Raw genomic sequence first — 15,488 nt, forward strand, 5'->3', positions numbered from 1 at the left:
GCTATTCCACTGAGCTGTGACTCTTTCACTCCAGGAAGCAAATTAACAACCCAAGGCTGCTGTTCCACTTAAGCAACAGAACTCCCCTCTCCCTTCCCTTGCAACCCCACTCCCAGGCTAGAGATGTGAAGGCCTGTATAAACTCTGGAATCCGCCCTCCCCCCCACCCCAGCATTTGTTTCCAAAATATTGGGGGAAACCAGGAAAAAATAAGGGAAAAAACCCTATGTCATGTCCCCCCCAATTTAAGTTCTTTTCTGGGACTTTCCATCTCTGCCCCGGGCTCTCTCAAGATTTGCTCCAAAGGATTGAGGGAGCTTCTACAATAGATGTTAGGAGCAGTTGGGGAGAGGAAGGCGAGGTCCCGTTGCATGAGCAGTGATGGATACAACTCCAAATTTCCAAACTGAACTGTATACAAGATTTATTTATTTTTTAAAAAAATGTCCAATTCCTTCAATGCTATTGGGAACTTTTGGCGTAGTTTCAGGTTCTCTTACAGTTCCTGGTACTAATTGGTCTTCCATGGCATTAGTGCCGTTCCGGAATCAGTGCTGTGGATCCTGCTTTTATACCAGCTATACCCCTGATCCTGACTGAGTGCTAGCTAAGCTGGCGACTAGGTAAGAAAAATGGCACTAGGACAAGTTTCTCCCTCATGTGGGTTCTGTGAATTATAGTAAGGTTTCTGTTTTTGCTGGAGTTCTGACATTCCATGCATTTTTATGGTTTCTCACTTATGTGTATTCTTTGATGTGAAATAAGGTTACTTCTCTGAGTGAAGGCCTTTCCACACACCAAACATTTATAGGGTTTCTCTCCTGTGTGGGTTCTCTGGTGTGAAATAAGGTGACCTTTCTGTGTGAAGGTCTTTGTGCACACCAAGCATTCATACGGCTTCTCTCCTGTGTGCCTTCTTTCATGTCTAACAAGATACACTCTTTCACAAAAACCTTTTCCACACTCCATACATTTATATGGTTTTTCCCCTGTGTGAGTTTTTTGATGTACAAAAAGGCTTCTCCTATCACTGAAGCTCTTTTCACACTCCGTGCATTCATGTGGTTTCTGCCCTGTGTGGGTGTTTTGATGCACAGTAAGACTTCTCCTATCACTAAAGCTCTTTTCACACTCCATGCATTGATATGGTTTCTCCCCTGTGTGTGTTCTTTGATGTGAAATAAGGTTACTCCTCTGAGTGAAGGTATTGCCACACACCAAGCATTTATAGGGTTTCTCTCCTGTGTGGGTTCTCTGATGTGAAATAAGGTGATCTCTCTGAGTGAAGGTCTTTCTACATACCACACATTCATATGGTTTCTCCCCTGTGTGGGTTCTCAAATGTACATTAAGGCTTCCATTATGAGTGAAGCTTTTTCCACACTCCTTGCATTGATATGGCTTCTCCCCTGTGTGGGTTCTTTGATGCTTAGAACAAGCTCGTGAATCACTGAAGCTTTTTCCACACTCCATGCACTGATATGGTTTCTCTCCTGTGTGATTTCTTTGATGCCTTGCAAGATGTCCCCTTTCAAGGAAGCTCTTTCCACATTCCATACATTTATATGGTTTCTCTCCTGTGTGTCTTCTTTGATGCCTAGCAAGATACCCTCTGTCAATAAAACTGTGTCCACACTCCATACACTGATATGGTTTCTCCCCTGTGTGGGTTCTTTGATGTGAAGTAAGGCTACGATGCACAGTGAAGCTCTTTCCACACTCCATGCACTTATATGGTTTCTCCCCTGTGTGGGTTCTCTGATGTACAAAAAGACTTCTTCTGTCACTGAAGCTCTTTCCACACTCCAGGCATTCATACGGTTTCTCCCCTGTGTGGATTCTTTGATGTACAATGAGACTTCTCCTATCACTGAGGTTTTTCCCACACTCCGTGCATTTAAAAGGTTTCTCCCCTGTGTGGGTTCTTTGATGTACAATGAAGTTTCCTCTCTTGTTGAAGCTCTTTCCACATTCTGTGCATTTATATAGGATCTGCCCTGTGCGGGTTCTGAAATGTCTATTTAATACAGATTTATCTTTGCATATTTCCCCATTCACTATCCACTTTTTCAGTTGATTTCTTTTGTGGTCTTCTGGGTTTAGAACTTCATGGTCATCTGCACCTTGAGAAATAGAAAAATTCTTCCTCCCATTCTTCGATCGGTATCCTTCTAGCCTATTTCCCCCCCTTTGATGTCCAAACATCTCTTCGGCTTTATGCCAGCCTGTTTCCAGTAGCTCACTATAACTCTTGTCCCACTGATTAGCTATTTGGAGATAAAAGGAAAACATATATTTCCTGTTAGGACTTCAGTGCTAAAAGCATCATGAGTTATCAAGCCCAATTACCCTTTTCTTTTTTCTGATTTCCTAGGTTGTCCCCTCTCCTCTCTGGACACCCTGGCAAAACCTATGTCACCTTTTGAATCTGTTACTCAACAGCATTAATGCCTTTCTTATTTATTTCCCATTGATTAAACAAGACACAGAAGTGTGTACATGTGTGGATTATCCCCCTCCCTTCTGATATAACAATGAAATGGGGTTCCACAAGGTTATGTAAAAGGGGGGGGGGATGAAACTGCAGGAAGGCTAGGAGAAGAAGGGACACCAAACTGAAAAAAGATAACTGTTCTATGGATTCTATTAAATGGCCGGTAATTTTTTAAAAAAGTAGATTGTGAGAAACAACACAGTTACATAGTCCTAAACAGACTGTGGATTTTCCGGTACAGCAAATGGGGAATGAGATGAGCAAATAAAAATGGTTATCATTGAAGGGATAGGGAAGTGGTCCCCAATACTTACCTCTCTCCTACTCCCAATGAGCCAACTTTGACAGGTGGATGGGGCCATTCAACTGTCAATCACTTGAATTCACAATAAGCCCTACGCACAGCACTTTGGAGGGGCCACTCACCAGCTGACTGTCAGGTGCAGGGAAGGTGGGCATGGTTTAACCCAAGCAGACCAATGGGCCATATGGGGAGGTCTTGCTGGCCTAATTAGGCCTTTGAGCCAGAGGGTCTTCACCTCTGTTTTAAGGTAGGGTGTGAAGCGATGTGCCTTTGTTTGCAAAACAGTTCTCTGCTTTTGCTAGCTGCTTTTGACAAGAAAATTCAAAAGGTTGTGCGTGTGTCAAATACTCAACCCTGGAATCCGAGATCTAATGGGGAAATGGAACCTAAACACTGAAAGAGGGAGGGGAATCAGACTGTCCCATAAGGAAGGTGAGCAGAACATAAAAGAAGCCTTGCTTCATCAGGCCCAAGCCACTGGACATGCTTGCTGGGGCTGATGGGAGTTGTAGTTCTGCAACATCTAGAGCAGGCATAGGCAAACTTGGTCTTCCAGATGCTTTGGGACTACAACTCCCATCATTCCTAGCTAACAGGACCAGTGGTCAGGGATGATGGGAGTTGTAGTCCCAAAACATCTGAAGGGGCAAGTTTGCCTATGCCTGTTCTAGAGAGCCAGTGGTTCCCTAGTTTTAACTAAGGGAGACTTAGTGAGTGTCAAATCTACATCAGTGGGAAGGAGGAAGCCTTAAGTTACCGTATTTTTTGCACCATAACACTCACTTTTTTCCTCCTAGAAAGTAAGGGGAAATATCTGTGCGTGTTATGGAGCGAATGCCTGCGGGTGGCAGGGGGGATCTGCTGCAGTCGTGAGCAGAGGATCCATGGTTCCCTTTCCTTCCCTCCTCTGTGGTTACAAAGCATGGGTCCACATGGATCCTCAGGATTTTTGCATTGGGCTACTCCAAACTCACTGTCAGATCACATGTCTGTGGCCACAGCATGAACCACAAAAATCATATATCCACTATTTCGTTTAGAATATTTTTTTTCTTGTTTTCCTCCTCTAAAAACTACGTGCGTGTTATGGTCCGGTGTGTGTTATAGAGCGAAAAATACGGTACCGTATTTTTTGCACCATAACACTCACTTTTTTCCTCCTAGAAAGTAAGGGGAAATGTCTGTGCGTGTTATGGAGGAAATGCCTATGGGTGGCATGCCTATGGATTTTCCTCCTCTAAAAACTACGTGCGTGTTATGGTTGGGTGCGTGTTATAGAGCGAAAAATACGGTATGTCTACCAGGAATTTAAACACAGAATTAAGGAATGCCCTGAACACCCAGACAAGAGCTGACCCATCACAGAGTCAATCTCTCTGCTTCCTCACACTCCCTCAGAAGTGGATCTTCCCCTTTCTCTAGCCAGAGGTCTGATTTGGGAATTTCTTTCAAAGAAACAAGGCAGACTAATAACCACGAAAGATTCAGGCATTTCAAATTCACCCACTGCTCTGACCCCCTCCCAAATGTGGCGGGAGATTAGTCCGTTGCACCCTCTTCTTGTTGCGTCTGACGGGGCAACTGGGCACCCAGTGTTCATTAAGTCCAGTTCATTGATAATGTAGCAGCAGCAGCAACTTCAAATATTGGACACCTCTCAACATGGTGCCCAGCATTCCCTCCGTGGCCTACAAACTGCCTCTGGGAAGCCTCCAAAGCGATACATGAAGACTGTGAAATGAAAGCACTCCAAATGCTAAGGAAAGGGTTAATGCTCACAAGGTCTTTAGAGCTCTGAGACGTCACCTGAGGCAGTTATGGCAGTTGGTACAGCTTTGAACCGTCCTAACAGAGCAGCAGGTCTGTTCTGCTGCGCTGCTGTCTGCCTCAGTTAAGTCAGTCTACATAAGATGCATTAGCAACAGCGCTTGTCAACCAAGGGACAAGACATCCTTACCCAGAAACATTACATTTGCGTAATTTTCCAGCATCACTTCCTTGTAGAGAGCTCTCTGGCAGGGGCCCAGGAGATCCCACTCCCCCTTGCTGAAATACACGGCCACCTCCTCAAAGGACACCAGCCGCTGAAAGGAAAAGATAGATTCTCTACTCAGAAATGAACTCTTACGTAGATAAAATAATAAACGTATACCTGACAGGGATCTCAGCGTGAAAATAAAAGGGCTAACCTGGTAGCTTTATTTCTCTTGCTATTATTAATAATGTTATTTATTAATCACGTTCTACATACAGTGGCGCCTTGGTTCTCAAACGCCAAAAACCCGGAAGTAAATGTTTCAGGTTTTGAACGTTTTTCGGAAGCCGAACGCCCGATGCGGCTATCAGCTATTGTTTCTGAGGTACCTGCACCAATCAGAAGCTGCGCCTTGGTTTTAGAACATTTCGGAAGTCAAACAGACTTCCGGAATGGATTAAATTTGGCGCTTTTGTTTTTGCTATATATTTTGCGCTTTTGTTTTTGAGGCTTTTTGGTTAATTTGTTTTTGTGACTGTGTGGAACCCAGTTCAGCTACTGATTGATTGATTGATTGATTGATTGAGTGACTGTGGAAATGGATAAAAGCCCCCCATCAAAACAATAACTATCAACAGTGCAGGTAAGAATTTTTTTTTTAAAATGTTATCATCTACAATCTTATTTATTTTATAGTACAGTACATTGATTATTGCTTTCATTTTATGGATCAATTATCTTGTTAGACAGTAAAATTCATAACAAAAAAATTCCTTCCAGTAGCTTCCTTCCAGTTGTTTTGACTATGGCAGACCAACACGGCTACCTATCAGTAAAATTCATGTTAAATTGCTGTTTTAGGGGTTGTTTTTAAAAGTCTGGAACAGATTAATCCGTTTTGCATTACTTTCTGTGGGAAATTGCACCTTGGTTTTGGAACGGACTTCGGGAACAGATTAAGTTTGAGAACCAAGGTGCCACTGTGTTGTACAAAATGTAATGTAAAGTGGACACCAATGGCAGAAAGCTTTGCAAAATCCTTCTAGGAAAGCTTTAATTTTTTTTCTGCAGGACTGTAGACATCACGCAAGAGTTCATAGTTTAAGTTGGGTCACCTAGACATTTTGTAGCAGCAACAGAGAAGGGGCAGCACATGTTTCCTGCAAACCTCGCAGCCTAACGGAGGCAGGCACCCAGGCTGTGCCCTGTCTGTCTCCACAAGGAACCTGCCTCTTACCTGAGATGGGTCCATGGCAGAAGTTTCCACTCCAGCTCCAGCAAGCGATGATCCAGATTGGGCCTCTGATGCCATTGTTCTGTCATGGGGGGAGAGGGAGAGAAAGAAGAGGTAAACCAGGCCATCTCTGGGACACTGCTAGAAGGAAAGTCCCAATCTGGGGGCAACTGAGAAGTGGAGTTATTCACATTTCAGCTGAACGGTGAGGGCAAGACTTTCACCCTTTGGTTTCCTGGCTTTTCACATAATTAAAATGAATTTCACTTCACCCTCCTTTAAATTTATTCCACATTGTCCTGCCTGGGACTCTCTTGTCTCTCTCTCTCTCACATACACACCCTCAATCAATCAAAATATACTGATGTCATATTCTATCCACTCCTGTTTCTTCAAAACCTTCCCACTCCCTCAAGCCCAGAGGGAAACATTGAAAATTTTCCCACGTGCAAAGGAACATAAGAAGCTGTTTATTTACACAAAAGCACAGGCCGAGTGGGGAGGGAATAGGTACCTAATTTGAAGCTATTCACAACATGTATCTGGGGTTATGAGCATCAACATTTTGTAGTAGTAGTAGTAATAACAACAATAATAATGATAATGATAATAAAAAATGACTTATACCCCCCCAATTTGGCCGGGTCTCCCCAGCAACAACATTTTATAAATGTTGATTATGCTTGGGGGGTGGAGGTGGGGTGACAGAGGGAAAATTGGAGGTGGGTGACCCACCACCACCCAAGGGCCTTTCCCTTCCCGCGCGTGCGTAAAAACCACGGTGGCCCAGAACAAGGGGGAAGAGAGGCTGCAAAGTGCAGCTGTTGCGGGGCGCCTCCTTTTGCAGCTGGATTTGGGCGCATCAGCCTCAAACGTTAAGACGACTCCCCTCCCCAGCCTTCCCCCCAAATGCAAGCTCCGCGTCTCCCACCGCCGCCCGCCGCGTGGCACCTCGCCGCCTCTTTCGTCTCCTGCCCGCCGCTCCTCGCCTGGGAATCCCGACGACGAGCCTCTTTCCTCCAAATCCAAATGGAGGTGCGTCGGCGACGGTCTTCCCCCACTTTCAAAACTTCCTGCCTCTCTAGGAACCACAGCTCGGTTTGTTTAACCCTCGCAGGGCTCCAGTTACAGATAGGTAGCCGTGTTGGTATGCCATAGTCAAAATAAAAAATTCCTTCCAGTAGCACCTTAAAGACCAACTAAGTTAGTTCTTGGTATGAGCTTTCGTGTGCATGCACACTTCTTCAGATACACTGAAACAGAAGTTGCCAGATCCTTCTATATAGTGAGAAGGTGGGGAGGGGTATTACTCAGGAGGGTGGTGGGAATGGGAGATTGGCAGATAGCTGAGATGAGCCTGTTGACGACTCCTTCTTCATTCCAGGGGGAAGCAAATTTTGAAGGGTGGTGGTTGCTTTTGATGCATTTATACATCAAATTTATGCATCCGTCAAACCAGGGAGCAGTTCAGCCACAAAGCATATAGGAAATCTTATGCAAACATCATATGGGAAATCTTATGCAAACAGATGGAGTTATGCTTTCCAACTCAGGGTAACTGAACCCAGAATTATAAATGAGTATATACTGTAATATAATGTAATAATTATTAAGTTTCCTTCTCCCCCCCAAAAAAAAACACACACACACGTTAAACCCGTAACAAATAAAGGAAAGAAATCTCTGTCTCTTACAATACTACATAAATATATTCAATCTTGACCCCCGCAAAAATCCCATCTTAGATTTTGCGCTTTGGATCTATTATGTTAAGTTTTTGCCATCACTGCATGGTCCCAATAAATTTTTGCACAGTTCTTCAGTGATGGGTCTTTTACAAATGTTTTTTGGCTGTAAGGAATTCAAGCCTGCTGTTCTTTTTGTGATTGGACAACATTTAGCTCGGTGAGTCTATGTTTGGTAAAGAAGCACATAAACTGCTGTTGGAAACCCAAAGAATTTTATTTTTACTTTCTGAAAATGTCAGGCAAAGCTAAATAATAATAATAATAATAATAATAATAATAATAATAATAATAGCAAGTACTTAGCAATCATTTTTAATGATTTCTATGCAATTTTACACACATTTTGCTTACCAAGCAAATTATATCAATTTAACCAAAATATCTTTTGAATTCTCAAGTCATGTTACAACTTTTTAGCATCCCTCATTTTTTGAATTGGAAAGTTGAAAAATTCAACACACCCTAATACACCAGTATAGATGTACAGTGCAACTTCCTATGGCATGCCATGTCACAACTCTGGGCCAAAGATCTCAAAATATCACTCCCCATACACAAGTTCAGGTGTAGCATGTGGTCAGCAGAAACACCATTAGGCTTGGTGACATCTGACAGTCAGGTCCTTAATCTGCCCCAGTCCACAGGAAGGTTTCTGACCAGAAGCTGAAATCAGCTTGAATAATGTATTTCAACTACAATAGCAGGAAATAAGTGAATTTCAGTTTATGAAGCACATCTGCATAATAATATTATCAAAAACAGTAATATGCACGTTGCACAAAAAAGGAATCCTGGGAAACTGCGAATGCAAGGGGAAAAATAGGATACAAGAATTACACAGGACACAAAATATGAAGAGCATAATAATTATACTGAAATAGAAGGAAATTTTGAAGCATTGAATAAAATGTCTAATAGAAGCCATATGGTATACAAACTAGTAATGATTTACTAAATTACTCCCAACAGGTCAAACCGGTCAGTGGCCCTGCTACATTTCCACTATTCAGTCACTTTTTAAAAAACATTAAGACATGAATTTTTTAACTGCCTATGTAAGCAGACGTTTGAAGGGTTCTGTGGATTTTTGGAGATTTAAGAGGTGAATCTAGGATCCAAAGAGCTTAGATGGGGAGGGCAAATTATATATGTATACACACAGCGACACTCTTCTTATTTCATGCTAAAAACTACAAAAAGCTAAGTCTGATCAAAATTATTCCTGAAGCCCCATATCCAAAAGGACAGGTTCAGAGGGAAATCGCAAAAAAAAAAAAAGCTTCAAACTCTCTGAAAGAGAGGGTGGAAGGTCAGCTGGGCTCCAAAAAGCTGCAGAAGAGAAATCTAGCAGCCAACCTGAAGTTCAGCAAGCAAATGGAGTGAGCGGGAAAGGTTTCCCAACACTGAATTTGTGAGTTTTTGCCATGGATTCAAAATGTGGCCTGGCCATATTTTAATTGAAGAATGAAAAAGAGATTAGGAAGATCTGAAGCACTCTTCAATGCTTTTTACTGTTTATATTAGTGTGTGTGTGTGTGTGTGTGTGTGTGTGTGTGTGTGTGTGTGTAAATTAAACAGCTTATAAAAATACTATGGGACTATATAAATTAACACTGGACCAGTAGCCTCACCAGATGCGTCCATTCTGTCAAGAGAATATCACTTCAGATGACAACCTAGCTCCTAACACAGGTGTGAGAAATGTAACTTAGATAACTTTCTCCCATGTATTTTTTAAAAAAATGTGTATCAAACATTTGTTCTCACGTTCTTTCAATGCGGCATGCATTTTTATGGTTTCCCTACGGGGGTTCTCTGATGTGAAGCAAGGCTTCTCTGAACAGAAGTATTTCCACAAACTCTGCAATTATATGGTTTTTCTCTTAGATGGGGAATCCCCCTCAAAGTATATAAAGGCTTCCACCAGTGCCGAACTTTTTCTAGTCTATACATTCATGTGGGTTCTTTCATGTTTTCTAAGAGTTCCACCATCACGGAAGCTCTTTCCACAGGCCATACATTTATATGGTTTCTCGCCTGTGTGGATTCTTTTATGTTTAGTAAGACTTCCATTCACACTAAAACTTTTTCCACACTCTTCGCACTTATACGGTCTCATTCCTGTGTGGGTTCTTGCATGTATGACAAGATTCCCACTGTCACGGAAGCTCTTTCCACATTCCATACATATGTATGGTTTCTCCCCCGTGTGCTTTCTTTCATGTGTTTTAAGGCTTCCACTCACGCTGAAGCTTTTCCCACATACCAAGCATTTATATGGTTTCTCCCCTGTGTGAGTTCTTTCATGCTCACTAAGCGTTCCACTGTTTCTGAAGCTCTTTCCACACTCCATGCACTTATATGGTTTCTCCCCCGTGTGGATTCTTTTATGTGCTTTAAGGTTTCCATTCGCACTGAAGCTTTTCCCACATTCCAAGCATTTATATGGTCTCTCCCCTGTGTGAGTTCTTTTGTGCTCAGTAAGACTACCCCTATCTCTAAAGCTCTTTCCACACTCCATGCACTTGTATGGTTTCTCCCCTGTGTGGGTTTTGCAGTGTCTAGTGAGAGTTCCCCTATCTCTAAAGCTCTTCCCACACTTCATGCAATCGTATAGTTTCACCCCTGTGGGGGTTCTGTGGTATCTGTTTAGTACTGGTTTATCTTTGATCATTTCCCCAAAGACGGGACACTTTTTTAGTTGCTTTCTTTGGTGACATTCTGGGTTCAGAAGTTCAAGGTCATCAGTACCCAGAGAAGTAGCGGATTCTTTCCTTCCATTCTTTGATTGATTTCCCTCAGCTCTCTTTTGTCCTGATGGATTTCCAAGCATCTCCTTTCCTGCTTTCTGCTTACATGTTCCTGCTGGTTGACTATAGTTTTCACTGTTGTACTGATCACCTCCTTGGAGGAAAAAAAACAGGAAAAAAGCCAATTTTGTTAGGACTTCAAAGCCAAAATCAAGGATTTCATTAGACATCAAGACTGATTACCCCTGACATGTTTAAAAAGCAAGATCATCAAGGAATCTGCCTGAATACCCAGACAAGACCAGGTCCCACCACAAACTGAAGCACATACCTGCCAAACTCTCTCCTTCCTCACAGATCCAAACAAATGGCTCTTCACCTCCTTCCAGCCGGGAGATGAGGTCTGGTTTGGGAATTTCTTTCAAAGAAACAGACAAAATATTCAGGCATTACTTCATTCATTAATTGCCTTCCAAATATATGAGTTGAGCTACAGAACATAGCAAGAACAGTTAGAAAGTGGGTGTCTTACCAACAAAAGTTGGTTAAAGGCACTCCGAGCCACCAAAGACCAGTGTCTGTAGGGGCAGGGCTGGATCCAGGAGCACCCCTAAACTGCGCACTTCCTCCTTCCGAGAAAGTGCAACAACATCCAAGGATTATCAGTTCCTGACTTCCCAGACTCAGGGCACTCATCCACCAAGCCTCTGTCTTGTCAGGATTCAGATTCAGTTTATTTGTTCTCATCCAGTCCACCACTGTATCCAGACTCCAGACTAGGGCCTTCAGCCACTCCCAGTTAGGATGTTACAAAGAAAAAGAGTTGGGCATTATTAGGCAATTACTGAAGGATGCAATGGAAGCAGCAAAGTATGCCCTCCTCACAGTTTCACTGCCATACGACAGACACGGTTGTGTTCTCTAGCTCATAACTACAGTGGGACTTTTGCCACTTGTGCTGTAGCCGTCATCTGGCTAGTTTCATAACATGTAGCTCCTCAGTATACCAGGTAGGCAGACACACTCCCCAGAATCGGAAAGGCTGCTCATATCCATGCTCCTCTGCATTATGCCATTCCATGGCTAGTCACCAGCTCTAACCACTGGAAAAATCCCCCCAAACATTCAGGAATCCATTGCACTCCATAGGTCTCTCGGGGCAGACGATCCTAACCGGTCCCTCATTCCTACCGGAAATTGGAAATGGAAGCCCAAACGTCACCAGGAAGTGGTCTGGCCATGACAATGGGGCTTTACTTTCTTTTTCTCAACAAATGAATAAACATCCTCACCTGGAGAGGCCACACTCTCATAATTCTCCAGCATGACTTCCTTGTAGAGAGCTCTTTGGCTTGGACCCAGGAGATCCCACTCCCCCTTGCTGAAATACACAGCCACTGCTTCAAAGGACACCAGCTGCCGGGAAAAACAACAACACACCATAATGGCCTGTACTCAGAAATGTACTCTCCATGTATACAAAAATCTCTGTGTATTAAACAGGGCTCCCAGTTTGAAAGGGGAAGGACTAACCGGGTGGTTTGTGTGCACTTCCTAATTTTTTTCTGCAGGACTCAAGGCATTATGGAAGGGATACTGCAGAGTTCATAGCCTTACTTGGACAACTTGACTTCTCCTAAGAACAAAAGCTAAAGAGGCACATTCCTTGAAGATCTAACACCCCCAAAGTGTCCCCAACCTCTCTTCACAAGGATTCCACTCCTACCTGAGATGAGTGCATGGCAGCTCCTTCCGCTGTGCCACAAGGAAGTTATGGCCCAGGCGGCACCCCTGATGCCATTGTTCTGCCTGTGGGGGAAGACAAAAGTGAGGAAAGAGAGTCTGGGTCCAGGGACAGCAGTGAAATTGTGTCATTCATGTCCCCATTTGCGGGCGGGGTAGAGAAGGAAAGGTGACGAGAACAGTTTCATCCTTTGGGAAACTCATTCGGGTTTCACGGCTTTAACGCTCCTGAGCTGACCCATATTTTTGGACCATGTAAATAACTGGAAAGAAGGGTCCGGAGGCTGCAGCAAGTGCACAATATGGCTGCTAGGTTGGTGAGTGGACAGCCAATGGGACCTTGTGATACCAATCCTGAAAGCAATGCACTTGAGCTACTGGACCCCATTCAAGGTGTCAGTACCAGCACATAAAACCCTAAATGGCTAGGGACTCAAAGTACTTAAAAGAGTGCCTTTCCAGTCATCTCAGATCTTACAACAGGCAGGTGAGGTTTTGCTGGTGCTGCTGCAATCAAGGGCTGCCCTGTGACAGGGCCTTTCCAGCGGTGGTTCCCCAGTTGTGATATGACCTCCCTAGGGAGGTGCACCTGTCTCAATCACTATTAACTTTCAGGAGGAATTTGAAAACATTCCTGTTTACTCAGGCCTTTGTTGTGTGAGAACTACTATTCTGGGCAATCTTGAGCACACTGGATGAAATAAATGTTTTTAGTCATGTTTTTAACTGTAACTGCTTTTAGAAGTTTCTTATTGCAATTGTCTTCAGAATGCTTTAACTGTTTTCCAGTTTTGTTTTTGAAATGTTGATGTGTTTGCCACCCTGGGCTCCTTCAGCAAGAAGGGGGAAGATATAAATTAAATTCATCAAATAAATAAAACAATTTAGTCTCTGCCTTTTGACCGTAAGTTTAGAAAACAGGAGCCTGGTTGGTTTCAACACACAAATCCCTTGCTTGTGCCTTGCTCTACTCGGAACTTTTTCCACAAAAAAAGTTAAATGAAAGATTCCTTTTATTCTCTGTTGTCCATTGTAAAGGCCTTTGGCTATATACAATAAAGACTGATTGATTGATTGATTGATTGACAGTGGCCAACCAGATGCCTCTTCTGGGAAATACAGAAGCTGGATTTGAGTACAAGAGCACTCTCCAGAAACTGGTTTTCAGAAGCATTGCTCCCTCCAGTATGGTGTAGTGGTTAAGAGCGGTAGTCTCGTTATCTGGGGAACCGGGTTCGCGTCTCCGCTCCTCCACATGCAGCTGCTGGGTGACCTTGGGCCAGTCGCACTTCTTTGAAGTCTCTCAGCCCCACTCACCTCACAGAGTGTTTGTTGTGGGGGAGGAAGGGAAAGGAGAATGTTAGCCGCTTTGAGACTCCTTAAAGGGAGTGAAAGGCGGGATATCAAATCCAAACTCTTCTTCTTCTTCTTCTTCTTCTTCTCCCACTGTAGAGACAGAACATAGAGCCATCGTGGCTAGTAGCCATGACAGCCCTCTCCCTCCATGAATTTATCTGATTCTCTTTTGAAGCCATTAAGGTTCATGGCTATCGCTGCCTCCTGTGGGAGAGAGTCCCATAGTTTGTGCAATAGCATGTCAAAGTAAGCAAAGATTACACAGCTTCACAAACACTTATAAAACATTACAGCTTATAGTTAAATGTTCTTATTCTTTAAATTCTTAAAATGGAGTTCTTATTTCCTTGGATACACGTTTAAAGTCTACTTAATTAGTAGATTGTTAAATTCCACCTTGATTGTTTCTATTGTTTTTGTAAAGAACTATGCACAAATTTTGGTTTTAGTATGCTGGCCGTTTGGCTGCAATAATAAACATTTAATGTTCCGCAGTTTGCAAGTGAATCTGCTTCAGTGGACTTAAGAGAAAAGTGGTTTGGTGGGGGGGGTGTGGAAAGCCTTTTTCTAACCAATTTCTTCCTGCCATGCAGAATTTTCTTAACATGTCACTTCTTACCTCTCTATTTACCTGTAATTCTAATTAGTGCTTAATTGCCTTTTAATGAATATTCCACTCCTCCCCTCCCCAATGTTGGAAAAGGCCAAGATAGAAATAAATATAATAGCAATATTTTTCTTTAAACTAAGGAGTCCCCAAACCTGCAAGCTTCGCTCATTGTAGGGTGGGGGAGTCGTTCCCCGCCCTTGGTCGTTTTTTATTGCCCTTTTCTGAATCTTTCCCACCGCCTTCCTCCTCCCTATGGAGACGAGGGGCTTCCCTTCCCCGAAATAGCAGGGCCTCGGCCTCCCTTCCTCGCAAGCGGGGCAGCCTTTACCTTCCTGACGGGCCCGTTACGCGCACAAAGCTCTCCTTTCCGCACGTAGGAATCCCAGGAATTCCGCTTTCCCTTCCGGGAATAACAATCATAACAATACTGTAATAACAACCACCATATCAGTGCATCCGATATTATCGTCCCCGTTATGACATTTCCTGCCTCTCCAGGAACCAGGTCTCTGTGGGTTTAACCCTTGGAGGACTAGAATCTCATTCTCTAGCATGGGTAGGCAAGCTAAGGCCCGGGGGCCGGATCTGGCCCAATCGCCTTCTAAATCCGGCCTGCGAATCAGTGTGTGTTTTACATGAGTAGAATGTGTCCTTTTATTTAAAAGGCATCTCTGGGTTATTTGTGGGGCATAGGAATTTGTTCATTTACCCCCCCCCCCACAAAATATAGCCCAGCCCCCACAAGGTCTGAGGGATAGTGGACCGACCCCCTGCTGAAAAAGTTTGCTGACCCGTGCTCTAGAGAGTTTTGCCCGTGCACAGAACTTTTAAGCTGGCATGTAGCTGGGAGGTATGTTTAAAAAAATAAAAAGCAGAAAGAGACCTGCCACAATCACATATGAAGAAGTGGGACAGAGAGACCAATTTTTAGAGCAAAGGGGAAACGTGTGTTTTGGAGGGAAGGAAATCTAACCTCATCCAAAGGCATAAAATCATAGAACTGGAAGGAACCCCGGAGATCTTCCTATATCCAGTTCTGGGCACCACAATTTATGAAGGATGTTGACAAGCTGGAATGTGTGCAAAGGAGGACGTCCAAGATGATCAAGGGTCTGGAAACCAAGCCTTATGAGAAACGCTTGAAGGAGCTGGGTACGTTTAGCATGGAGAAGACATGGAGAAGAGATATGATAGCCACCTTCAAATATCTCAAGGGCTTTCACATGGAAGGGGGAACAAGCTTGTTTTCTCCTGCACTGGAGGGTAGGACTCAA

The 15,488-nt window shown here is 43.5% G+C and overlaps 2 protein-coding genes across 2 annotated transcripts; both read right to left on the reverse strand.

Moving 5' to 3' along the window:
* Positions 1–398: 398 nt before the first annotated feature.
* Positions 399–7,078, reverse strand: LOC310701467 (uncharacterized protein). The gene is made up of 4 exons (XM_083492383.1): positions 6,959–7,078; positions 6,011–6,089; positions 4,756–4,882; positions 399–2,267 (listed from the first exon to the last, which is right to left on the reverse strand). The coding sequence occupies exons 2-4, from the start codon at positions 6,083–6,085 to the stop codon at positions 724–726; spliced, it is 1,746 nt and encodes a 581-aa protein (XP_083348509.1). The 5' UTR covers positions 6,086–6,089; positions 6,959–7,078; the 3' UTR covers positions 399–723.
* An 872-nt stretch (positions 7,079–7,950) lies between these two features.
* On the reverse strand, positions 7,951–14,700 carry LOC310701729 (uncharacterized protein). Its single transcript, XM_083493031.1, has 5 exons — positions 14,543–14,700; positions 12,232–12,314; positions 11,798–11,921; positions 10,837–10,923; positions 7,951–10,659 (listed from the first exon to the last, which is right to left on the reverse strand). Exons 2-5 carry the CDS (start codon positions 12,244–12,246, stop codon positions 9,701–9,703), a joined length of 1,185 nt encoding a protein of 394 aa, XP_083349157.1. The 5' UTR covers positions 12,247–12,314; positions 14,543–14,700; the 3' UTR covers positions 7,951–9,700.
* Between the last annotated feature and the right edge of the window lie 788 nt (positions 14,701–15,488).

The sequence above is a fragment of the Podarcis liolepis genome, assembly GCF_965112155.1.
Source record: "Podarcis liolepis genome assembly, chromosome: 2".
Lineage (NCBI taxonomy): Eukaryota > Metazoa > Chordata > Lepidosauria > Squamata > Lacertidae > Podarcis > Podarcis liolepis.

Bases quoted from the DNA above. Each gene is read 5' to 3' on its own strand.
- LOC310701467 (XM_083492383.1), bottom strand. From the start codon at position 6,085: ATGGCATCAGAGGCCCAATCTGGATCATCGCTTGCTGGAGCTGGAGTG. The intron at 4,883-6,010 runs GTAAGAGGCAGG...TTTTCCTTTCAG, and splicing joins CTGCCATGGACCCATCTCAG to CGGCTGGTGTCCTTTGAGGA. The intron at 2,268-4,755 runs GTAAGGATGTCT...ATCTCCAAATAG, and splicing joins CGCAAATGTAATGTTTCTGG to CTAATCAGTGGGACAAGAGT.
- LOC310701729 (XM_083493031.1), bottom strand. The intron at 10,924-11,797 runs GTGAGGATGTTT...TTTCTTTGAAAG, and splicing joins TGAGAGTGTGGCCTCTCCAG to AAATTCCCAAACCAGACCTC. The intron at 10,660-10,836 runs GTATGTGCTTCA...TTTTCCTCCAAG, and splicing joins GGAAGGAGAGAGTTTGGCAG to GAGGTGATCAGTACAACAGT.